A 26,802-nucleotide genomic window follows, 5' to 3' on the forward strand; every position below is an offset into this window, starting at 1 on the left:
CAGTCACAAATCAGTTGCGATGCGTCGGCGATGGGTAAAACCCGGGAAATTTTAACAAAATCTTGAGACAGATCTCACGATTTTGCACCCGTCGGAGGTGCTCTCCGGACGCCTGCGGCTTGTCGCAGATTTTCTAGGCATCGCCACACCCGTCGCGGTCCCTAACTTTGAACTTAAAATTGCAAGACTGCTTGCAAGATTTTTCACCCATTTTTGGCATCCCAGACACAATTTCCGATGACCTACGATGTCCTCCGATTAATCGGAGGCGTCCTCCGAATAATCTGAGACTAGTCGCAAGATTCTGTGTGGGATTGGAAATTCAGGTTGAGATTCAATGTCTGCGAGTAGTCTCCGGCGCCCTCCGACTGAATCGGAGGCGCCCTGCGACGATTCGTACGCTTTCTGTGATCGTCTCCAACGATTCGTATGGTGGAATCGTAGTAAATCGCCATGTATATAAGGGCGCCTCCGACCGGATCGCTAAAAGTTTGAGACGCTCTTGCTGCAGGAGGCTGTGACAGAAGATTTTTTGAAGATTAAAAATTAAAAGAAAAGACGATCGCAGATATCGTCTCCGATCGCCTACGATGCAATCGGAGGCGATCGGAGGCTAATCCCACGATTTTTCGACAAAACCGGGTCAAAATCCTTGAAAAAATCTCAGACAATGTGACTGCTCCACTTTTATTAGGATTATTGCTAGGATTGTTCAAGGATTCTTTATTTTCTACGACAACCCCCGGCCAAAACTAATCCCCGACAGATCGCCGACATTGTGACTGGGCCATGAGTAATAGCTCCATTGTATCCTGGAGGGTAGAGGAATTAAAGAAATAAAAAAAAAAAAACACTATGCGATGTATACAGTGTATTGACTGCTATTGTGCGTTAAGATCTGTAACTTAACACCCTGTTGACTTTATATTCATGAGTGGGTCTCTAGAACAACCTGCACATTGCAAAAAAAGTGTGTTTTTAGTGGAAATATGACCCCATTGTTTATCAATTGCAAAGAACCCTCTTCAAACACTTTAACACAAAAGCTGGCAAAAAAAAAAAAGCAAAACAAAACAAATTCTGATGTTTCGTTTGTAAGCACCACTTAAATACTAGGCCCAACTTCCCCTTTAAGGCATTGGCCATCACCTATTTATTGATACTCTTTAGATCATAAACATGACAGACTGACAATTTTGTCCAGGTCCACTTGAAAATGTGAAGATAGTACAAAAAGTTCACTCAGGTTACAAAGGTCAGTGTTAGGAACTCTTACTGGGGGCTAAAAGACACTTGAAACTGATCTCCATTATCAACGAACATGAAGTCCTTGCCACAATTCTGAGCTCAATACTAGATAGAATTACCACACTGGCCAATTCCTCCTTAAGCTGGTATCTCACTGAGCGGCGAACGTTTGCGAACGTAGCGAATTTGAGATTCGCCAACTTTTCTGACGAATGTTTGCGAAAAATCAAAGTTCGCTTCTGCCATTAGCGACAGTTAGCGACTTTTAGCGATGTTTAGCGACAATTAGCAACACTTTAGCGAATGTTTGCGAAAGTGTTTGCGAACACAGGTGGCGACTATTAGCGAATGTTAGCAAATGTTAGCGACAATTTTGCAAATGTTAGCGACAGTTTTGCAAATATTAGCAACTGTTTGCAAATCATTTGCGACAATTTTGCGAATGTTCTTGGACCTAGAAAAGTACCAGGCGATTGTGTATAGTAAGACCCATAAAACGACATAAAACCTTCCACTGAATTCAGATCTCTTGTGACAACCGTTCAAGATGGATTTCCAGGATATGGAAATAAATTTCTGCCAAGAAGAGGCTCAAGGTGTTGCTATCCTTGAAGAGCTGCTTTGTCAGGCTGCTGCTACAGCTATTCTCTCTAAAAAAAGAAAGAGCGAAAATGTTCACTCTTGAAGAAGTGAATAACAAAAAAGAGTGAGTTTCAAGTGAAATTAGAGTGATTTTGGAGTGAAAATGTTCATTTTCACCCATTTTTGAGTGACCTCAGTGATCACTCCAAGATTTTCGAGTGATCCCTAAGGTCACTCCAAAATGAGTGAAAATAGATATTTTCACTCAAAATTCACTCCAATTTCACTCAAAACTCACTCTTTTCTGTAATTCACTCCTTCAAAAGTGAACATTTTCACTCTTTCTTTTTAGAGAGTTGGGCAGCATAAGAGAAATGAAATAAAGAAAAACAAGAAAGGAAGAAGAAAAGAAAGAGATTCAGAGAGTGCTTGTTGCAGAGGACAGACTTTAGTCAATATGAAAAGCTTTTGAAGCAATTACAATCATGATGGAGATGTCAAGAGCTTCAAGAACTTTCTTAGAGTGGAACCTTGTCTGGTTCAGAAGCTTTTATATAGGAACCATGTGGTTACTTGTTCGCAAGCAGTGGCAAATCATAAGAAAAACTGTTTGCGACAATAAAAACCGTTTGCGAACTTTCTTGCGAATGTTAACGAACCTTTGGCAACCGTTTACGAACCATGGCGAATTCCCAAATTCGCTACATTTGCAAACGTTCGCCGCTCAGTGAGATACCCCCTTAAGTCTGTGTAGGGTATATTGCTCTGTCTTTGCAGGGCTCAACACTTTCTTTTTTTTTATGTCAGGTGGCCAATTTGGGCCACTAAAATCTTTACATCTGAAATTTTGGTGGCCTGACAATGATATGAAGTGGCCTGAAATAAAATCAAAAGTAAATAATCCTTTTCAAACCTTAGGTGCCCGATCAGGGTCACCAAAAGGTCAATTTGGTGTCCCAACACCAATTTTTAGTGGCCCCAGACAACTGGGCAACTACTTATGTTGAGTCCTGCTTTGTTTGTTGTTGCTGTTGTGTTTTTTTTTATGTCTGATCAAAATCCAACCTCCAATTCTCAAGAAGGTGACAATGTGAAAAATATAATGTACAATGCAAAACACACAACATAGGACGCACAATGCAGGAGCTCATTGCTGGGGGTGTTTCACAAAGAATTTAAGTCAATTAAGTCAATCGTTAATATTAAGATCAACTTAAAATTATGGTAGGCTATGTGTGACTTCAATAACATTCAAGCTTTCATATGAGTAAAAATTTTGGAGACTTTTTCATACATGCATTAAATTAACAAAACAAAGGAACAAAAAAAAAATTACCATAAATTTTGATAACAATTTGAAGTGGATTTTGAAAAAATGAGATAAAACTTAAACGAGAAACCAATGGCTCACTATGATTTTATAAAGTCAATCTTAACTTTTAAGTTCCACTTCAATTCTTCATGAAACACCACCCTGCTTCCAATCCAGCATCACTTTTCTTCCCATAGACCTGACAAATCATCTCCTTGCAGAGAATGTATGAAAAATACCATATAAGGACAGTCTGTGGTTCTGAATTACCAGGTGCCTTTGGTATGAGGAATCAATTAAGCAATATAAAGAAAGCAGCATTTATTATGATTGTAGTTGTGTATTGATTAGGGATCTTTTTTGGCAGCATTTATAAGATTTTGCGTGCCGAGAATCATTGTTTTGAAACACTGATTCGGAACACTGATTTGAAACATGGTTTTGTCAGGACAGCATTTATAAGATTTTTTTCCCCGAGCGCGTTGTGGCTCCCGCTCAGACTGTGCCATTGCGCAGCTCATTCTGCCCAGTTTGTTTCTTAGCAAAAGGTCAAACAGGGCACGCGCAAGGCATTGTGATGTCATTTAAACAGTGTTTGAGATTGCGGTCGCGTTTATAAGATTTTTAAAACACTGTTTCTACAGAACCACTGTTTTGAAAGGCATTATTTTGTGCGTTTCAAAACGGTGTTTCAAAACACTGTTTCAAGTTACGGCTAGCGTTTATAAGATTTTTTTTTTCTTGCTGTAACACTGTTTTGCCAGAAACAGTGTTTCAAAACACTGTTTCCGGCCAGAAAAAAAAAAAAAAAATCTTATAAACGCACCCTTTCTCTGTCTCTTGTCTCTTCTCTTGGGGCTTTTTTTTCTTCTTCTTTCATGCTTCTGCTTTTTTTTCTTTCTCAAAAAATGCTTATTACAAACTGAAAATATCAGATGAAAGGTCTTTCAGGAAACCAAAGGGGGAATTTGTTGGTTTGGTTTGTTTTGTTTTGTTTTCTCAATATGTGTGTGACTAAGTGTGTGTATGTGTGTGTAATATTTTGGTCAACTGTTATTTCTTACTTGGCATATAAGGCATACAATACCTAGAGTTGCTAATTACAGAAAACTGCATACTACTGAAATTCAGTTCAATAGCTTTGACCTACAGGAGCATTCACTAATTTACAGCTCCGTGTTCTGAGTGATTTTTGCTCATGGACAAAAAGTTTCATAAGTCTTGAATACAGTGCACTCCTGCTATAACCAACATGGTTATAACGAAATTCCGGTTACGATGATATAAAAATCCAGGTCGCAAAATAATCGGCTCTATGTTTTTAATTGTTTATTTGTCCGGTTATACAGAAATTTCACAATACCGGAAGAAAACTGCCGGTCCCAAGGACTTCGTTATCGTTATAACGGTAGTCCACTGTATTACGATACATAGACATCTAAAAGTAATGGCTATGATTTTTTTTTTTAGCACAAAGCATGATTTTGATAGGGATTTTATCTGGTTTCTATTTTGGAGTTAAAAGTGGCCTGAGCTTCTGATCCTAGCAGAATTTTTGCCAGAGGCAAAATGACAAACATGTAGGGAAAGCAATCAATATAAATGACTATACACAACCAGCACTGTCTGAGGAGGGCTGGGGACATAGAACAATTAAAAAAAAATAGATGGGTTAATGTCAAAGGCAGGTGCAGGAGGGAGATTAAAGCAAGAGGGTGAACAGACAAAAGGCAGAGGTGGGCCAGTGATGATCACAGGGGCAACCTGTGAAGGATAGAGATGAATAGGGAGGCAACATCAAAGAAAGTAAGGAAAAACAGGATAAAGAACAGGAAAAGAATGAAATAGCAACAGGACGAGTATAGGGGGGCTGAACAAGCAGAGTATTTTAAAACGAGGAATGTTTGCGTGCATTTTAATTTCCTGAATTTTGTGAGAGCCAAGAATTGCGAAATTAAAATGCACGCAAAAGTTCTCATCTACACTATATGCATTGAATGATAGAGGCAACTTGTGAAAATTTCATGCAGCAATAAAGGCTGTCGGCTCCAATTCGCAAAAATTTCATGCCGCAAAAACATAGTGTTTTACCGTATGAAACCTGGTGTAAAAGGTGTGATAACAAAATGAAAGTGAGAGCCAACCAACCAATGGAAAGTACATAACATATCAACATACATATAATATATACCAAAAGGCAATACATACCATATGGGAATGGGTCAATATACAAGCAACAATCCCATTTAAGAGGGAGAAATATATGTTCATTACATATATAACCCATAAACATAAACAACACGTACCAGTGTGTGTGTATGTGTGTGTGTGTGTGTGTGTGTACTTACCCATGGTGTATAACGAGGACACACTATACAAACTTTAAATTTACACAGAGGACTCACAGAAAACTGAGTACATCCTCGGTACGCAGACCATTCAAAACGGTCTGCTTTTGCATGCTTTTGCATGTAGGGGTACATGTTTTTAGGTCCTCGATTAGCATTATTGTAATAAGTCCTCGGTTGGATGGTAATATACGAATGAGTCCTCGGTTGACAAGAGTCCTACTGACACACAGGTCCTCGGTTATGCAGTAAAATTCTTCTGGGTAAAACAGGTCCTCTGTTTCCACCATAGATGCGTATGTGTGGGTGTGTGTGTGTGTATGTGTGTGTGTATGTAAAAGGGTTACATAAAAGTATTGTGAAAAGAGGAATGAATAAACCAGGAATAAGAGGTGTACATGAGGAAAATTCAGAGAGTAAGGAATGACAGAAATGATATTAAAAGTCATTTCCCTCCTAGATATTGAGACCATGAGGTTGGTTTGTTTGAAGTCATCTCTTTGTTTGCTACATTTCATTACCTCCACCAAGGGAGGAGGTAATGTTTTTCTTTAACCGTCGGTTTGTTTGTTTGTTTGTCCGTGTGCAAAATAACTCAAAAAGTAGTTAACAGATTTTGAAGAAACTTACAGGAAAGGTTGAGAATGACACAAGTTACAAATGATTAAATTTTGGTACTGATCCGAGAATTTTTTTGGAATATATGAAGGATTTTTGATATTTTGACAGGTGGGGTCAATGAACTTGGGAGTTCAAGCTACGCATTTTTGAGGTTTTCAAATGCGCACTAAAGTGCGTGCTCTAGTTTCTGCTAGAGCGAGGCGCGTGCCGCGCAGCTGAAGGTTTATGACGTAGCAAAGGCTTCTATATTGGGAAATCGGGCGATTTTGCAGCATGCATATCTATGGTTGGAAATCACTGATCTCTGTGTCCAAAGAGCTTTTCCCCCAGTAGTGGAGAGGAGAAAAATCTCTTTGGGAAGAGCAAGATCATCGGTGGAAAGTAACTTCTTGGTGGAGGTCTGCGCTCTCAGAGTGCTTTTCTAGTTTTTATTTGATTATCGATTTTACCTGTTTTTCTTGTCATATGACAAGAACTGGGGGGGCGTTTCATGAAGGAACTTGTCGGATAAAATATCTGACAAGTCAATTATATCCGACAAGTTTTGAGAAATTCTTTAGTCTGATTGGCTGATTTCTCTGAACTTGTCGGATATAATTGACTTGTCGGACATTTTATCCGACAAGTTCCTTCATGAAACGCCCCCCTGATCACAGTGCAATCAGGTGAGGGGAAAACCCCATAATGGGGGGGGGGGGGGGTCGGGTGTACGAATGATTAAACATGTCTCTGGTTGCAAAACACAGGAATGTGACACTAAATCATGCATCTTACCTCCCCGGAGTAATGGGTATGTGTACTGCTCCATAACCCCTAACGACGGCAGTTCCAAAGGCATCAAGACCATACACACTCAGTACCAGCTGAGGCCCTGGAAAAAAACAAAGATTGTGTTGTTAAAAACCTTTTCTTCTTCTTCCTTTTTTTTTAAATCTGAAGGAAACCCAAGAATAACAGTATTCAAAAAGGTATGATGTAAAGAATAATGATGATCTAAAAAAAAAATCATAATCGGTTTGTTTGTTTGTCTGTTTGTTTGTTTGGTTGCTTGTTTGAGGTATGTTCATTGTAGTGATATACAGCCTTTCCGATCCTACTTGTAAATCGATCTCTGATCTGTCATTAATAATTTGGCAATGCACTTCAACTCATTAATTGTCACACATACACGTCGTACACAAAAGGGCTTGTGATTTACACATATATGAAAGCAAGAGAAGCTCATAAAACTACAAGTGCACACTTTGCCCTTATTCAGATGAGTTTTTAATTTTGAACATATTGCAAACATGTCTGTTGTATGGCCCATAGCCAAATCCCGTTTCTTTTACTATCATCAAACACGGCTTAATACCATACCACAGAAAACTGCACGAACCAAGCCAACACTGTAAAGACAGCAAACAAACTATAAAAGTTGTGGCAAAGTGAGGGGTGTTATGCTAAACACAAGAGGGCAGCATTGCTATTTTGGGAGAACTGTTGTATCTCATTCATATTAAAGGTGTAAACTTTCTCTCTTTTTTGCCATAACCTGGTGTTTTTTTTAGTGTTTGTGCTTGGTTGGCTAATTGCTTTATTTTTATTTTTTTGAGAACGGGTGTTGGGAATCTTATAAAGAGATATTTCCTATACTTGTTATCAGAAGTTCCATAAAAATGCAAAGTTATGTTTTATCTTTCATTCTCTAAAATAATGTAGTGTGTGAAATTCTACCCTAGACATGAAAGTCAAGCAAAAGCATCCCTCAGCAAGGGTTACATGATAGTCAAACATAACAACCCATCAAGAATGCTGGTCACCCTAATGTCAATAGCTGTTGTTGATGTTGTTGTTGTTGTTGTTATTGCATTTTATTTTGTTTGGTTTTTGTTTTTTTTTGGTTTGGGCAATATCACATTTCGTACACTAAACTTGCCATGAAATGAGGCCAAATTACACTAAACATAAGAAACCTAAAAATTTGGTTAAAGATTTGGTCGACTTTGGGAGAAAGAAGTATAGATTTATGCCTGACAACGTCCGAGGCCTCTGAGGCCCCCCTCGACGTTCCGTGCGATGTATCGCTATCGCGAAAAGATATCACGACGTTTCATGACTTTTTTCTCTCGAGTCTCCCACATCTTTTGACACCAAATTTGCAATGCCCGGGCGCGCGGTTCTGAAGTTGCACATAAATATGTACGTGCATGTCAGACTAAAAATTGCTCAAAAACGTGAATTCGTGTACAATTTCAATGCAAACTGTGTGTGGTGGACTCAATAGACTTTCATATACATCTCTCACGTTGTTGCAATAAAGAGAATAGATCAGGCGTATGACTTGATTTTGTTGCCTTCTTTAATCTCTTGTGGTATACAAACGGACAAATTCAACAACAGTGTCGGTTACCCTGTAGACGAAACAGACAAGAAAGGCATTTATGAAAAAACACATATACAATGCTACACTAATAAACATGCTCAACTTCTTCATCTCAATAGATGAATGACAAGAAATGAGTTTCTTCTCTCATTTTTTATACTGTTGTTTTCCATAATGTATTTATACTAGGGCTTACAGTGTATTTAATCAAGTTGTCACTACAACAAAGAGAGTAAAACCAAAATGCGTGGTATGCTTTGAAATTGAGGAAAAATGATATGAAAAATATATTTTTTTCCATTTTGCGTATGCATGTAAGAAAGAATACAGATTATACCAGTTTGATGTTTTGCTTCAAGCATTGTAAGCCTTTTTACACTCTGTCTGAGATGCTGAGATTAAACAGTGAAAATAAACTCAAACAATGAGCTGAATTAATAGCAGTTCAAATATAACCAACTCTCCTTTGATTAGTTTTGAACAATACTTCAACATGTGAAAGTCATTATGAAATACTCTACGTGATACGAATAGCACCGTCGTGACAATACTGTAAAACTCCTCACTCTAAGTCTAGGCGTGTGCCTCTTCACCAGGAATGTTGGTTAAAATATCACTCCGCGACCGGCATTGTGCGCGGAACCGTTTCCATGGAGTCAAGCTAACAATAATGTAGTTCCTACTAACGGTTAGAAAGTGCCTTAATTTTGGTGACCTATATGTGCGTTAAAACAGCAATGTACAGTGTACCTCCAATTAAATCATACATATTATTGTGCTACAACCTTCATCGTCCAGATAACCTTTCACACTAAATCAAACTTGTTTTCAATTTGAGAACGACAGCACTTGAATTCTCACGTTCACCTCCACGTCAAAACATCCTCTCACTGAACATGTATACTCTACGCGCACTGCACTACTGACTGCACTACGTTCTGTAAGTCAATGTGCGAACTATGATACAATAACCAGCGAATATTTATCATCTTATCAGTGCGATAAAAACATTCCATAAGAATTCATACTGCAGTTGTATTACCTTAATAGTGTCGGGTGAAATCCTCAGGAATCTATGGAAATCTGAAAGTCATATCAAGCGAAAAACTGCTACGAAAACTCCATTGGTTAGCAAACTGCTGTGACTACATGTGAGACAATCATGTAAGCGACTCATGAATGATTTTACTCGCTAGTTTCTTGACCAGTCGCTCTAAGTCAATTACAATGTGTATCATAACCACAATAGAAAAGACCTGGTATCGCAATGAAAGTGTCATATCATGACATTCCAACCCCCCAAAAAGTGATGGGACGTCACAACTCATCAAACATCACTTCCCTGAACATATTAACATTCAAATGCGGCCTAAAGTTCAATGTCCAGGAAAAAAAAAATAACAAAGCACAAACAAGATCTATCAGTCTGTTTTCCTAATAACAGTCCTTTCATTAACAGTCTTTCAATTTGCTGTATCTGGAGTCCGTTGTGCTTTCATCTCCTGGGAATACAATCACTTTTTTGTGTGTGAAAACTCTAAGACAGACTGTAACATTCTAAAGGTCGATAAGGCCAATATTCGACATAGTTTCTGCCATCGCTTTCATCACTTCAAATCATCCCGCTCTGACTTTTTCATCAGAAGGATGATCTTTGTAACGGGTTTTCTCGCGACTATACCATCCGAGGATTTGACATCTACAACTCTCACAAGGTCGTCTTTACCCGGGTAGACTTTCACGACTTCCGCCATCTTCCAAGAGCCGCGAGCCTTGTTGTCACCAATGATGATAACCACGTCGCTCTCCTCTAAGTTCTCGGCTGACTGCTGCCACTTGGGACGAGGAGAGAGTTTCCGGAGGCATTCCATCCATCGTTTCCAGAAACCGTCTACCATGGCATTGCAGATTTCCCTCCGCTTTCTCAAGTCGCCTCTGAAGTCATCGCACGGAATCTCGGGACAGGATAGATCACCTCTGCCGATGAGGAAGTGGTTTGGGGTCAGCGGTGGGTGATCTAGAGGTGATGATGACTTAGCCGTGATGGGACGACTGTTGATGAGCCCAGAAATCTGTGAGAAGACTGTTTCCCACTCGACAAATGTTAGTCTGTCTGCTTTGACGAGGTGTCGCATTCCTTTTTTCACCTCTTGGACCATTCGCTCCACAGCTCCCTGATGGTGAGGTCCCCCGGGAGGTCCAAACCGCCACTCCGCACTGTATCTGAGGCAGCGCTCTCTGACACGGTCGTGGTCTAACTTCAGGTTCAACTGATTAATGGTGTTATCAGCTCCCCTGAAGCAGGTTGCGTTGTCACTTATCAGCCTTGATGGGGCCCCTCTGATGCTTACAAAGCGTTCAAGGGCCTGTAGAAAGGAATCAGTGGATAGGTCTGGCACACATGTGATATGTACGGCTCTCGTCACTGCACACGTGAAGACTGCTCCATATCCCTTAGTTGTCGTATTACGACTCAACTTGACATTCACCGGTCCAAGATAGTCAACCAGCGTTGTCTGGAACGGAGGCGAACAACGATCTACTCTGAAGTCTGGAAGGTCCGACATCTTTTGTTGAACGGGTTTGCCTCTATGTCTCCTGCAGATGATGCATCCATGAACGACACGCTTTGCGATGTCACTATCTCCCACGATCCAGTACTTCTTCCTGACCTCGGCGGCTGTGCGTAGATGGCCCCCATGTAGAGAGTGAGCATGACATTCCTGGATGATCAGCCAGCTGATGTGACTCTTCTTTGGAAGAAGATATGGGTGTCGCACGTCATAGGATACTGGTGCGCGGTCCACTCGCCCACCAACACGGAACACCTGGGCCTCTTCATCGAAGAACGGATCCAGCTTCATGATGTGTGGATCCTGGAAGTTGATTTCCTTCTGTGCATGTCGAATCCAATATAGCTCAGCCTCTCGTACCAGCCTACAGGATGGCCACTGTGAAATTTGGTTCGTGAGTTGTCTCAACCACTGGTCCTTTGGCAATTCTTTCATAGACAATACTCTGGCAGTGACCATCTTCAACCTAGGCCAACTGGAGAAATTCAAAGCCTCGATGATTGGGGATGTCTTGCAAGCAGCATTGACACTCAGCGCAAGTGTCTTTGCGTTCCAAACGTGAAACTTTTTCTTCTCAACGTCCTTTGGGTCTGTTGGAACATTCTCCGGTGTCTTTGGCCACATCGCAGGAGGAAGTTTCAGGTACTCCGGTCCATCTAGCACCTGCTTCATCTCGGTCGCAGTTCCACCTCTAGACACAAGATCCACGGCATTCTGCGCAGACGGTACGTACGCGATGTCCCTGATGGGATCAAATCTGGTAGTTATCTCACCCACCCGGTAGGCAACATAGGCACGGAAAGACTTGGATTGTCCCCTCAGCCAGCTGATGGCAGTCATGCTGTCAGTCCATATTTTCCAGTACGCTATGTTGAAGCGTAAGGCGTCTTTGATGGTGCACATCAACCTCGACAGAAGAAGAATGGCCTGGAGTTCTTTCCTCGGCATGCTCGATTGCTTCAGAGGTGTGAGCCTTGCTCTAGCACACACGAAGGACAGCTCAGCTCCTGTACTATCTGGGTGGGCCCACCTGAGCCACACTCCCATGCCCATTGCGTCTTCCGATGCGTCACTTGCCCCGTGCAATGACACCTCCGGCAACGGTCTCACTCCTTTGAACTTTTCTGGGATGAGGCACCTTGGTATTTCGACATCTATTGCCTCCTCCAGATCTCTGTTTATGGCATCTAGTACTGCACCGAGTTCTCCTTGAGGGTTGATGGGTGTATCCCAGTCTAGGTTCAATTGCCACAGCTTTTGCAAGAGGATCTTTGGCCGAACAAGTATTCCAGAGAGTATTCCGAAGACATCATAGTATGATGCTGTTTGCTTCAGGATGCTGCGTTTGGTCGGAATTCCTTTGTCAGACTTCACCTCTTTGACGGTCAGAGTGTCTCTCTCCAGATTCCACTTGGTACCCAAGACTGTAGCCGACTTAGTATCCTCTGTTTCATCACAGACGTCCTGCTCATTGGATTGCCATTTGCGTAGGGTAAAATTGCCCTTTGCCAGAATCTCTGTGAGTTTTGTTTTGAGCTCAAGAGCCTGCTTCACATCAGGAACGGACTCATTCAAATCATCCACGTAGAACTGTCTGGTGACTACTTCCTTTAGCTCCTCATCTTGAGGTGCATGCTCTTGCACAACATGTCTGAGAGTGATGATGGCAGCCGTTGGCGATGGTTTGTCCCCGAACGTGACAGTAGTAAGCTCAAACACCTGCATTGGATGGCCAGGGTTCTCTCTGAAGATGAAACGATGAAATCTGGCGTCATCCGGCTTGATTTTGATAGCCTGATACATCTTGCTTATATCAGCAATGACTCCTACCTCCTTTTCTCTGAATCGCAAGGCAACTTCGAAGAGGTCAGAGTTTACATTCTCCCCTTTCATCAGATAATCATTCAGGGCGTGACCTTGGAAACGTGCCTTCCCATCATACACCACCCGGACAGGAGTTGATGACGAGTCCTTTGTAACAGCAAAATGCGGAAGGAACCACATCTTCTTCCCTGCTGCGCGATCTTCCCTCATCTCCTCCTCAGTCACGTGTCGAGAAACGCCTCTCTTGAGCTGGTCCCGCATTTGTTTGCAATACATCTCCCATTCGTTTGGCCTGTTAGCAAACTGCTTCTCAAGATGCTTTTGTCTTTTGACTGCATAGTCATAGTTGTCCGGTAGTTCCTCAGGAGATTTCCTCCATGGTAATGCGACTTCGTATGCCCCGTTTGGCAGTTGAGACATGCTCCGCTGCATGATCTCTGTCGCATTTTTGTCGAGGAAGTCGGACGAACACCGACATCTTTTGGGCTCCAATCCCATAGTCTCCAGCCCGATGAATTCCTCTATGGGACCAATAGCCGAGACATTTAGGTAGTTCAGGAGTGAAGTGGTACCGGATGAACGCCCTCCTTGAACAAACCATCCTAATGGGCACCGTACTGCGACAGGGTCGTCAGATCTTTGGCCACGCAAGAACTCCTCCCATATCATTAAGTGGGTGTTATCAACTCCTAGTAGGACATCGATCGTTGTGGAGGGAGCAGCGCTCACCTCAACGTCACTCAAGTGGTCATATTGATTCAAGTCGCCTGCCTGAATGACTGGAGCATTCCCACAAGGCCTATTGATCTCTGTCACTGTCAGTGGGTAGGACCGTCTTCCTTCCAGATCTTCTACGTGACAATCGATGAGTCTTAACCTGCGCGAAATCTTGTTTCCCCCAACCAGTGTCAGTTCATGATCTTGATACCTATCATGCTCCGTCCTTGGAAAGATCCCCTCTCTGACTAGGGTGGCTTGGCTGCCGCCGTCAAGTAGTATCCGGACCAAATGACGAGTGTTGCCCAAACGAAGATAGCCCATAACTGTTGGGAGGATGCCACCGAGCTGCGTTCCTGTGGCAGCGTTCGCATTAGCTGGATTCGGACCTGGACGGAAGGGCCTGGCATTGGCGTTAAACTGCCCTGGAGGGTCACTCAGCTGACTCGGAGAACTGACATCACTCCCGAACACCACCGGACAGATTGCCGAAAAGTGAGCATCGCTACCACATGTTCGGATACTACAGGGAGAAGCAAATTGGCAAGACCCTAGATCATACGGAGGCTTCCCGGCTATGCAGTTATTGTGTCCACATCGGTTGCAGATACTGTGTTTTTTCATCAGGTCATACTTCTCCTTTAACTGAAGCCCTCGAAACTTGTTACAAGTTTTCAGGTAGTGTGTGTGTGAATCCTTGTGCAGTACACACTTGGGTACCTCAGGTCGAGAACCTTTGCCTTGTTGTCTTGAAGACGGATTAACTGTGGCAGAGTTGGATGATCTACTGGTTTTGTCACTCTTGTATGACGTTAGCGTTTCTGTACGGGCAGGCTTAGATTTGTCGAGCAACAGTAATTGACTGTACAGCCACCTCACAAGACCGGTCAGTGTATCCGGTGTGTGCTCGTCTCTCACACTTTTGAAGAAAGCTATGCGATGCTCCTCCGGTAGTTTCTGCCTGATGTTGCTTAACATAATCCTGCTATTCAACTCTCCTGAGAGACCAACGGTCTCTGCTTGTGTTTCAAACGTTTGCAGGGTCTGAACAAACCGTCTCATGGCTGGTAGATTGACCCTGCCCTTGTACTCGTATGGTTTCAAGTCGTCAAGCTCTTTCAGCAGACTATCAACCACCTTGTCTTCATCTCCAAAATATTCATCAAGCACTTGCCAAGCACGCTCAACACTAATGCATCCTTTGATCATGTTGCGCTCTCTGTTGTTAACCATTGCCTCGGTGAGCTGATAGAAGCATTCAATCTCGGTTAAACCTCCTGCACAGTGAACAAATAGTTTCTTGAACCGTTTGTAGTCCTTTAAATCTCCGCTGAAGGTTGGGAATTTCATCCTTGCCATCTTTGGGGTAGACAACGTTGACTGCATTGGAGCAGGGGACGACGTAGGGGGAGCTTGACTAGAGATTGGCATCGTGGTTCCCGGATTCACAGGCTCTGAAGGACATGGCGATGCAGTGTGTGTTGGAGAGGTTGATGTTGAATCAGTATTACTTGCGGGGTGAGAAAGACGATTAATCAAACGCTTTGCTCGGACGAGAACTTGAATGAAGTCCTTCTCACATTCCGTCATCCACTGTTCCTCCTCATCGAATTGTGATTCAGTCTCGATTGCGTCGATTAACTCTGCATGCTTCTCCTCGACTCGGTGAAACTGGTCTTCAGCTTTGGTGACATAACCCTTTAATATTTCCAAATCACTGGCATCATCTTCAAGAAGACTTTTGATAGTTGAAAGGGTTCGGGTCAAATTACCCTTTGTGTTTCTTCTTGAGAGTTTCAGCTTATTGATGTCAGCCATGATGTCTCAGCTTACATACGTTTGTAGCAATTGTTTCCCACGTTTACATTTGTTGTTGAAGATTGTGGTGGACTCAATAGACTTTCATATACATCTCTCACGTTGTTGCAATAAAGAGAATAGATCAGGCGTATGACTTGATTTTGTTGCCTTCTTTAATCTCTTGTGGTATACAAACGGACAAATTCAACAACAGTGTCGGTTACCCTGTAGACGAAACAGACAAGAAAGGCATTTATGAAAAAACACATATACAATGCTACACTAATAAACATGCTCAACTTCTTCATCTCAATAGATGAATGACAAGAAATGAGTTTCTTCTCTCATTTTTTATACTGTTGTTTTCCATAATGTATTTATACTAGGGCTTACAGTGTATTTAATCAAGTTGTCACTACAACAAAGAGAGTAAAACCAAAATGCGTGGTATGCTTTGAAATTGAGGAAAAATGATATGAAAAATATATTTTTTTCCATTTTGCGTATGCATGTAAGAAAGAATACAGATTATACCAGTTTGATGTTTTGCTTCAAGCATTGTAAGCCTTTTTACACTCTGTCTGAGATGCTGAGATTAAACAGTGAAAATAAACTCAAACAATGAGCTGAATTAATAGCAGTTCAAATATAACCAACTCTCCTTTGATTAGTTTTGAACAATACTTCAACATGTGAAAGTCATTATGAAATACTCTACGTGATACGAATAGCACCGTCGTGACAATACTGTAAAACTCCTCACTCTAAGTCTAGGCGTGTGCCTCTTCACCAGGAATGTTGGTTAAAATATCACTCCGCGACCGGCATTGTGCGCGGAACCGTTTCCATGGAGTCAAGCTAACAATAATGTAGTTCCTACTAACGGTTAGAAAGTGCCTTAATTTTGGTGACCTATATGTGCGTTAAAACAGCAATGTACAGTGTACCTCCAATTAAATCATACATATTATTGTGCTACAACCTTCATCGTCCAGATAACCTTTCACAATAAATCAAACTTGTTTTCAATTTGAGAACGACAGCACTTGAATTCTCACGTTCACCTCCACGTCAAAACATCCTCTCACTGAACATGTATACTCTACGCGCACTGCACTACTGACTGCACTACGTTCTGTAAGTCAATGTGCGAACTATGATACAATAACCAGCGAATATTTATCATCTTATCAGTGCGATAAAAACATTCCATAAGAATTCATACTGCAGTTGTATTACCTTAATAGTGTCGGGTGAAATCCTCAGGAATCTATGGAAATCTGAAAGTCATATCAAGCGAAAAACTGCTACGAAAACTCCATTGGTTAGCAAACTGCTGTGACTACATGTGAGACAATCATGTAAGCGACTCATGAATGATTTTACTCGCTAGTTTCTTGACCAGTCGCTCTAAGTCAATTACAATGTGTATCATAACCACAATAGCAAAGACCTGGTATCGCAATGAAAGTGTCATATCATGACACTGTGCTTACAGGCAAATTTCATAAAAGCATGATTATTTGCGGGTTTTATTGATTAAAATCAATTAATAATATATTTTCTTGTTTGGAACAATGGCGCGGACAAATTTCATCGAAAAAACAATGAAAAACATAAAATCAAAAAAACAAGGAAATACATAAAAAATTCAAAAAACAATAATACTTGAAAAATTTTTTATGATGGCACAGTTTTTTTTCTCTCACATCTGCTACTTAGGACACTAAAAAGAATATTTACACAAAAAATGTGCCTGTTTTGAGCTTTATTTAGTGATTTATAACAAATTGTCTGATTTCATGCACCATTATGCATACATTAGCATAATTTAGCATAAATTATAATTTTTTGAAAAATTACCTTCATGGTACTTTAGATTACATCATAGGCAATGTGTGTGCCAATTTTCGTCGCGATCGTGTGGTCAACGGACGAGATCTGGAGGGGGGGCCTGGGAGGCCCCCCGGCTCTATTAGTATTATCTACCTAAATAGCCCAGCCTCGTTAGGGTTAAACTGCATTATCTGTAACAGTTCCATTCTCTTCTAATCTTTGTAAAGTTCTGAATATACACATATTAAACATGCTTCATGGCTCTTGATCTCTAAAATTTGAGAAGACAAATTCACACTCTGAAATGAACTGGTACGTGTTAAGGCTCAGTGGAAAAGACTACAAAAACAACAACACTTCATCTCGGTGTTCGAGGTTTGAGTTTGCTGGCTGATGTCATTGGGCTCTTTGACGAGTCCCAAGTATACTCAGGCAGGTGTCTATGGGAAATGCGTGTTGTAGCAATATCAGCCCATCCTCAATGGGTTAAAGATCAAATTCACTTTATATATGACTTAACTAAGAGTACAATTTGACAAAATATACATTGTAGTGGCAGAAGTTTAAGTATAAGGCTTAAAATAGTGTAAAAACCAGAAATATATGCTGGATGACAAAACTCCATATAGACTGTAACTATTAAACATGTTCAAATTTAACCCTAACCAGGCCGGGCTCTTTGGGGTGTTCTGTGGCCGGGGGAGGGTTGATTCAACCCCCCTCCCCCCCGCCGATTGTGTTAGCGATTTACGTGCTTTTTCCCCATTGACTAACACAAGCCCCTAGGGATTATCATTTTCTTCATTTCAAGTTCGGTGCTGGTGTTAGCGTTGCCGTGCGAGACCCGTATTCACTGCCATAACAGATGCACGTTTTACGTCCAAAGTCTATGCTAATGCAGTGGTTGCCAACATAACGTACACAAACACTCCAGACATGGCTATATAAATCTGAGCCTGGAAGCAAAATTAAGATAGTTGTATTTTGGGGAATGGATGAAATTTGTGGCACTTTAATCCGTCTTCCTTACTATATGTCTTAAACTAAGCAGTTTTGGTTACATCTTTTAAAATTTGACTGTAATCACGTGCCATCACTTTTTTCGTCGCGCAATTTCTGCGGAGCTCGTTGTGCTGTGATTCCAACACCTAGTGCTGGTGTTGGAGCTCGATTTAACGCTGTTATTTGGCGGCTAGCACTAGCGCTAGCACTAGCATCGAACTTGAAATCACCCAATGTATTTGAAAAAAAAAATCTGCTATCAAAATTAATTTCTTACGTATTTTATTGATTTATGAATTTCTTATAGTATTTTTTTGTTTTTCGACCTTTTGTTTTATCATTTTTTTTTCACAAAATTTATGGCAGAACCTATTTCAAGCATAATCATGCTGAAATTAATTGATTTCAGCCTATGAAAGTGAAAATAATCATATCTTTATGAATAAGGTGAGAAAACTCCATTTGCATAGACTTTATGCACAAAATCACGTCTTTGAGCCATTTTCAGTCGGACAGGCATGTATAAAAGGATGTGCAGCATCATAACGGCATGCGCGATTTTGGCGAAAATGGTGTCAAAAGTTGCGCGCAACTTGAAAGTAAAGTCAGCGAATGGCGCAGTCAAAAAATTTCGCGCAGCGGAATAGTCACGAAAAATGTCGAGGGGGGTTGATTCAACCCCCCCCCCCCTTTTTAGGGTTAATGACTGGTAACAAAGGCTGCCCCTGACCACCAGAGAGTTTGCCCAACATTTGCCTGGCATAGCAACAAGCTGGATCCAAGTGTTGAGAATATATATGCACATACATATTATATGACCTTTTATCATTTAGTTCAGTATTCATTTGGCTCTTTGAGGGGAACTTACATCCATAGGGATTTGTACTCTTGAAGGTGACATCCAGCGGAAAATTCCAGATGAAATGTTGATTTCCATAGACATTCTTTTTGCACACTTGAGAGATGCCCTCCTCCAGACCCTATGCAGTGATAAAAATTGAACTATACAATGTGACTACATTGAGGTACCTATCTTTATTACTCATACAGCTAGTAATTACATTAAAAAATATTTATAACATTAAAAAAAGAGTTTATTGAATTCAAAAGAAAGTAAAATAGGGCCACCAAACACCTTAACCTGTTCCATACGCAAACCTGGTGGCCTGTGTATTAAGTCTATGGGGGTTTCAGAATTCAGTATGGAACGGGTTGACATCTCACCTCCATGGTCAGGTAAAAATTTATTACATGCTGTCAGCATAATCAATTTATTATTTCATTGAAGAAAAACAAATTTCAGTGTTTATATAACAAAACAAACCATAAAATGGTTTCTAACATTTTTAGTGAGATAATGAGAAACCTCTCATGAAATACGAAAGAGCATGATACAATTCTAAGAGGTATTCAAGGTTTATTTGATGAAAACTGGTTTTAAAACGGCTGAGACATCCAAAACAGAGCGATCCTAATAAAAGGTGGGACCCACCTTTTATTACAACCACATTGTTTTACTTTGGTTGTTTTTTGATGTCTCACCCATTCCAAACTGATTTTCAGCAAATCAACTTTGAATTCCTCTTAGAATGATATGATGGGTACTATCCCATAAGTGGTATCTTGGTATCTCGCAAAAAGTTAAAAAGCCAATCCTCATCTCCACCAATACTATACTATACCAATACTAAAAGTCCTAAGATTTGAAAATCAAAAGGGGTGGATTAAATGGCGATGGGAAGATGATTGAATGGGGGAAGAAACTGGTAGGGACGAACTAGAATACTTACACTTGTGATCACCCAGTCTGGCCCATAGACAAAGTTGTACTTCACATATAAGTCATCAAACTCTGGGAACTGAAATATTGATGTAAAGAGAAATTATTATTTCCACTTCTTTTCTTTTCTTTCTTTTTTTTCATAGCATTTTCTTGACGAAAGTATGACAAAGGCTCAGCTCTACATTAATTCATATAAGAGTTATAAGATGAAATGGAGATTATTTTACGGAAAAGAAGGGATCCTGGTTGAAGATAAAATTTTGTATTCCACTATAATGGTAGTGACAATGGTAAAAGGACACTGGTTCACCGTTTCAAAACTCCACACATAGTTTGGACAAGGGTGACATCTGTCCATAAAGCCAATAGGCGGCAAGATTTTACGGTATTTTTCTGCACCAGCCTGTAGTATGAAATGTTGTTCAGCACTTGAAAGTGCAGTGTTATTTCCTTCACAACCTTGCCTAGCTGCTCATCAGAAACAAAAACAATGAAAGGGGTACTCTTACACATTAAAAAGTGATTATGAAAGATCTTTCAAGACATAAACTGACACCCACATGAAAATTACCCAAGATTCCTGGTTCTATAGAACTTACTTACTGTAGCTCCTAGTTGCAAACTGTACAGTCACAGCAAAAATGGCAAAATAAAAAGAATAATGAACATAGACTGAAATAAATTCACTTTCAATCATTATATGTATAATTGTCAAAGACTACAATCAAATGCTCCATAATAAAAAAATGCATTGCATTACATTGCAGAAAGATTCTAAAGGTATTTTTGTGCCAATGGAAGTTACCAAAATCAAGTACAAATAGTTTCTGTTTGTAAAACACCACACTGCTCAAGTACAAACAAGTGAATATCACGTAATTCAGAAGGCTCAGCATTATCAAGGAATGAGCTGTTACAAAAACAGTTGAATTTGAACATGTTGCAGCTGTAAATAGTGCTGGACTAAAACCAGAAATGTTCGTGTGCATTTCAATTTTGCAAATTTTGAAAGAGCCAAAATTCGCAAAATTAAAATGCATGCCAAAGTTCTTGTCTACACTATAGGCCTAATGCAATGGATGCTAGTGGCAATTCGGGAAAATTTCCTGCCGCCAAAAAGGCTGTTCGGGTCAGCTCAGATTCACAAAAATTTCATGCCATGAATATTTCTTGCTTTAGAGTACACTGTCACTAGTGTCAGATTGTGTATTTCCTAGGAAAATCAATTTTTAGCGCCTTGTGTGCACCCATGGTACTACCTCATACTGTATACACTGTCTAGACTAGTCTAGACTAGTGCAGGATCGTAATGCACTTGTCCATGTAATGACGCACCCCACTACCCCCGGACATGGGTGCGTCATGGTCATTTTTTGACTGACCACACGGGGTTTTTGACGTACACCACAGTCACTTTTTTGACGGACAAAACCCTGAAAGTGACGCACACCTCGGTCACTTTTTTGACGGACATCCTCGGTACATTTGACGCACCCCCGTAAATACTAAAACGATTTTTGCATACGTTTTATTAAAGCAATTTCATTTTCTTTTGGTTCGTAAACATAATTTGTAAAAGTTTCGGCAAGTTTCCCTTACCCTGGCCCTGTAAGCACCGTCCCGTCATTCACCGTACATCACTCTGCTGCTACGATATTCCGTATGTATTCTGTGCATGCAATCCATACATGACTTGTGTGCAGATGCGCTGTATGTGCGCGGCCATTGCTAGTCCGGTTGAATGCAACACATGGACGATGTAGTTCACGCTGCTCACTAGCGAATTGCATGCACAGTGTTAGCGAGTCACGCACCACTCGACTTACTGTAAAAGTGGATATTTTCGCGCGACTAATTTTTCGCGCTAGGCCGGGTCAGAAGAGTTTCGCGTGTTTTTAATTCCGCGGAATCAAGACATCACGCACGGGAACGTATGGCAAGCAAAAATATTCGCGTGTTTTTATTTTCGCGCTAGTTTCTGGTTGCGCGAAATGCGCGAAAATTTCAACACCGCGAAAATTTCCACTTTTACAGTACCTGCTACTGCAGGTACACACCACGCCATGGCATTCCCGTGAGCAGAAAATGGCATGCAGCAGGCAGTTTCTTCTGCTGCCGCTTCTTTTACTGTCAAAAATTCGCCGTTGTCACCACAGAATATTATGTAGACGCACACTGTATTGGAATATTAACGAACTTTCTTCGATAGCAATGAGTGTTGGTGTTGCATCGCAATATGCAATAGCAAATGGGCACTAGGGCTGCAAGTAAGTCATTGAAGTGTTCGACATTGACATTAGTATAGTTGAGGGGGCTAGATATCGCGCACGAAAATTTGTGATGCTCTTATAATAAAAATTATTCCACAATCGTGCCTGAATTTCTCAATAAATATCACGAAAATGCTGAAAAATCACCTCCCAGAATCTCCTGATGATACGATGACAGAGTAGTGCGCTGTCGCCGTTTGTATGTCGGACTTAATTCTATGCGTTCAATTTCTCCGGGTATGTAAAGGTCGCGCAGCTGCCCTATATAGTTTCATGCGTGAAAGTGTCTGCCCCTCTCTGCGGCTGTAACGTGCTTCGGCTTTCGTAGAATATTATAAACGATCGATCGAACAAATTACGAATTCTATCGGCTACAATCATACGAACGAGACAAGCGAGACGACACAGCTAGGCTACAACATCCTTAAAAAAGATTTTAAGCTAAGGCAGGTAAATTATAAGGTAAAAAATTGGAAATTTAGTGAAAAATTTGTTCCAAAAAATTGGAAATTTAGTGAAAAATTTGTTCCAAAAAATTAGAAATTTAGTGAAAAATTTGTTTGAAATCAAAATTTCTTACCTGCTTCCTTCTCATGTTTAGCGGTTGTCAGGTATGTTTATTCCATGGGCGTATCGGCAAATTTTGTGCTTAGTCCTATGCGTAATATTGCTTGCTATATGCAGTTACGCTATGCGCGATCATTAAGTCCCTGCGCGAGACCTAGTACCCTTACTATACTAAGGTTGAAATCGTTACATCGCTAAACAGTCCGTCTGGTTTGAGCTTGAGTATGCATGATTTCATGGGTTTGTTGGAGGGAAAATGTGAGGAGAAAGGGTGGCTTTTGAATTATTTGCTTGCCAGATTTGGGCAAGCATTTTTCCCTCTTATTCCAAAACGCTTCCCGACTTTGATTTTCACTTGCCGCGGGAAAGCGCTCACTGTAATTTCACTCGCGGTACGTGTATCTGGTACTGGTAGCGTGCAAAAAATGCGTGCAGTTTTCCATAGCCAAGTGACGTACCATGACGCACCCCTCGGTCAAAATTTTGACCGACAATAATGGGATTTTGACGCAACCCTCGGTTAAAAATTTGACGGACAAAGCTGGTAAAATGACGAACACCTGGGTCACAAATTTGACGGACCAAACGAGGAAATGACGCACCCATGTCCGGGGGTAGTGGGGTGAGTCATTACATTGACAAGTGCATTATTTCGGGGGACACCCCCGAAACCCCCGAGAACAACATATGAATACCACACTCCAGGCTTTGAAATAGGATTTTGGAGGGGCAAGGCCATTTAGAAAAGGACACTTTTTCCAAGAGGCCAGCCATGAAAGGGCACTTAGGTCAGTCAGAGGGGCACCAAGGCCACATTGAAAAGGGCATGTTGGGTGTTTTTTTAAAGGGTGGTTTTTGCGACGTTGCAAGAATTTTATGGGTTTTTTTTTCATATTCTAACAACAACCCCCCCCCAAATACATAATATACTCAGTATATACAGTCACCTCGCGTAAGTCGACATAATCGGGACTGTGCAAAACACGTCGACTTACGCGAATGTCGACTTACGCGTAAGTCGACATTTTGTCGACTTATAAATGAAAATTAATTTCCTCTGTACAGAGTAAGATTTGGATTACGATGCAGATCGCTACCCATATATCTTACTCCTTTTGCCGCCAAAACATGCCTACTGACATGAGCAACAATAGTGTTTTAGTTCATGCATAAATCTTGCGCGGGCTAGTATTAGTAACGAAAACGCACAATTCCCAAATCTCTAGAGGGATTTTGAGAGAGCGGGATCGGAAACCTAGGCCCGTTTCTAGACACTTAACGTTTTAAACTTGATTTGAAATATCAAAGGCAAATTCCCCAAAATCGAATTAAACTTTGCGATTTAAATTCAAGTGCGTTGCTGGGAAGATATGCGTGTGATTTCGCATGATTCTGTCGAGATTATTTTTCAGTGCCGACTGAGTTGAAATATGTGTGATTTTCCTTCCCTAAGTCGCCATATTTGTTCTGCTTAAATTTGTATTGCCATACTCTGAAAATGAATTGTTCTCGCGCTCCGATTCGCAACATTATAACTACCGCTCTGTACGGCGCGGGCCTGTCTGAAATAAGAAGAAAAGTTTGTTCATCCGAAAACGACATCTTTCGGACTACTATAACCTTCGTAAACACAAACCTCTTACCATTGTCGGACCTATTTAACTTTGGACTGAGATTTGAAACTTCGGCATAGCGAACTTTAACAATAATTCGTTATCATTTTTTTCATTGACATTTTGTGAAGCAGCATGCGTTTGAAACGTGTAAATGTTGCGATGTCTTTCCTCTGCAAGTGCAGACTAAGTTCGGTCACGGCGAAAGTTCCGTTACGAAATAAAAAATAATGCGAGCCTTTTCAACAATAACGCACTTCCGTACATTTTAATGCGTTTAAACGCAATTTCTAGTTTCGGACAAGAACCGCAAGTCTTTTCTGCAACGCTCTTGCGTTTTAAAAACAGATTTGCATTTGATTTTTAGAGTTGCGTTTAAACGCAATTGAGTTTAGATTTCACACAATTTTCTAGTTTTGTGTTATTATCAAACGCAAGTCTTTTCAGCGTTCCGTGTGATTTGATGGACTTGTATTTGATTTTCAGAATTGCGTTTAATTTTTAATTTTGCTTACGATAAGTCTTTTAAACAATAACACACTTCCGTAGATGTTTAGAGATGCATTTAAACGCAATTTCTTATAGTTTCGTACAAAAACCACAAGTCTTCTCTGCAACGCTCTTACGTTTGAATACAGCGTTACATGTGATATGATGGACTTGCATTTGATTTTTAGAGTTGCGTTTAAACGCAATTGAGTTAAAAAAAAGTTCCCTACAATTTTCTAGTTTCGTATGATTATCAAACGCAAGTCTTTCAGCGTTCCGTGCGATTTGATGGACTTGCATTTGATTTTTAGTGTTGCGTTTAAACGCAATTGAGTATAAGTTTCCTACAATTTTCTAGTTTCGTGTGATTATCAAACGCAAGTCTTTTCAGCGTGCCATGTGTTTTGATGGACTTGCATTTGATTTTCAGAGTTGCGTTTAATTTTTAATTTTGCTTATGAAATTAAAAAAAATATTGCAAGTCTTTTCAACAATAACGCATTTCCGTCATTTCCGTAGATGTATAGAGATTTATTTAAACGCATTTTCTAGTTTCGTACAAAAACCGCAAGTCTTCTCTGCAACGCTCTTGCATTTAAATACATCGTTGCGTGTGATTTGATGGACTTGCATTTGATTTTTAGAGTTGCGTTTAAACGCAATTGAGTTTCAGGTTCGTAACAATTATTTTCTAGTTTCATATGATTATCAAACGCAAGTCTTTTCAGCAACGCAATTGCGTTTAAATGCAAAAGTTGCGTGTGATTTGATATCACCTGCATTTGATTTTTTGAGTTGCATCATTAGTTGCATTGTAATAAATCTTTTTAGAAAGGGCCCTGGTTTTAATACCGCTTCGGAATAATCAACGTTAGAATATTCGGATTTACAAAAACAGGGGCAGGGGCACATACCCCTCCCCCCCCCCCCCATACTTTTGGGGGCACCATCAAAATGTGCCCCCTTTTCTGGAATATGCCCCTTTTTAGGAGAATGGGACCGATTTTGCACTAGAAAGGGCAACTGAAAGTACAAAAAGGGCCTGGAAGGAGCACAGGGGCAGCTCTGGGGGGGGGGGGGGGGCAGGGGTACACAGTGCCCCTCCACCTTTTGGAGGATCAACTAAATGTGCCCTTTTTCTTTGAAGGTGCCCCTTTTTTCCTGTTAAGGGCGGGGCATACTTTTTCCTAAGGGGCAGTTTTAAGAACAAAAAGGGCACTTTGAGGAACGAAAAGGGCACTTTGAGGAACGAAAAGGGCACTTTGAGGAACGAAAAGGGCACTTTGAGGAACGAAAAGGGCACTTTGAAGAACGAAAATGGCACTTTGAGGAACAAAAAGGGCACTTTGAGGAAGAAAAAGGGCACTTTGAGGAACAAAAGGGCACTTTGAGGAACAAAAAGGGCACTTTGAAGAACAAAAAAGGGCACTTTGAGGAACAAAAAGGGCACTTTGAGGAACACTTTCAACTAACCAGCCAACCCGTGTTCACATACAGTGTTACGGGGGTGGGGGATCTGCACAATTTTTTTTACATTTCATTTCACTTTTTTTCGCATGCGTGCCCTCGATCACATTTACTTTGAGCATGCGGGGATGAATGCAGAGCGAGAGAGATGGCAATTCTCGCAGCCGTCCGACATGCCTGGCACATGGCTTGCGACCACTTGCTCCAGACGATTTAATAGCCGCATTCCCCACAGTATGCATGCACATAGTGCACCCACCCAAGGCGCTCAACCGCTGATTGCGACACTCGACGTACAGACACCATCAACGTACTTCCGTACGTACGCGCGGGAACACTACGAATACAGTCCAGGAAGTGGACTACTACCTAGCTAGTAACTCTA

General features: G+C 40.9%; 1 protein-coding gene across 1 annotated transcript in view; it reads right to left on the minus strand.

Annotated features, from left to right (window-relative positions):
* Positions 1–26,802, minus strand: part of LOC140232038 (B9 domain-containing protein 1-like) — a 75,712-nt gene that overhangs the window by 47,923 nt on the left and 987 nt on the right. The window contains exons 2-4 of the mRNA XM_072312188.1: positions 20,019–20,087; positions 19,097–19,208; positions 6,886–6,982 (exon numbers count right to left, since the gene is read on the minus strand). Coding sequence (XP_072168289.1) covers positions 6,886–6,982; positions 19,097–19,208; positions 20,019–20,087 — 278 coding nt within the window. The remainder of the gene's footprint in view (positions 1–6,885; positions 6,983–19,096; positions 19,209–20,018; positions 20,088–26,802) is intronic.

Source organism: Diadema setosum, chromosome 8 (genome assembly GCF_964275005.1).
Source record: "Diadema setosum chromosome 8, eeDiaSeto1, whole genome shotgun sequence".
NCBI classification, from domain to species: domain Eukaryota; kingdom Metazoa; phylum Echinodermata; class Echinoidea; order Diadematoida; family Diadematidae; genus Diadema; species Diadema setosum.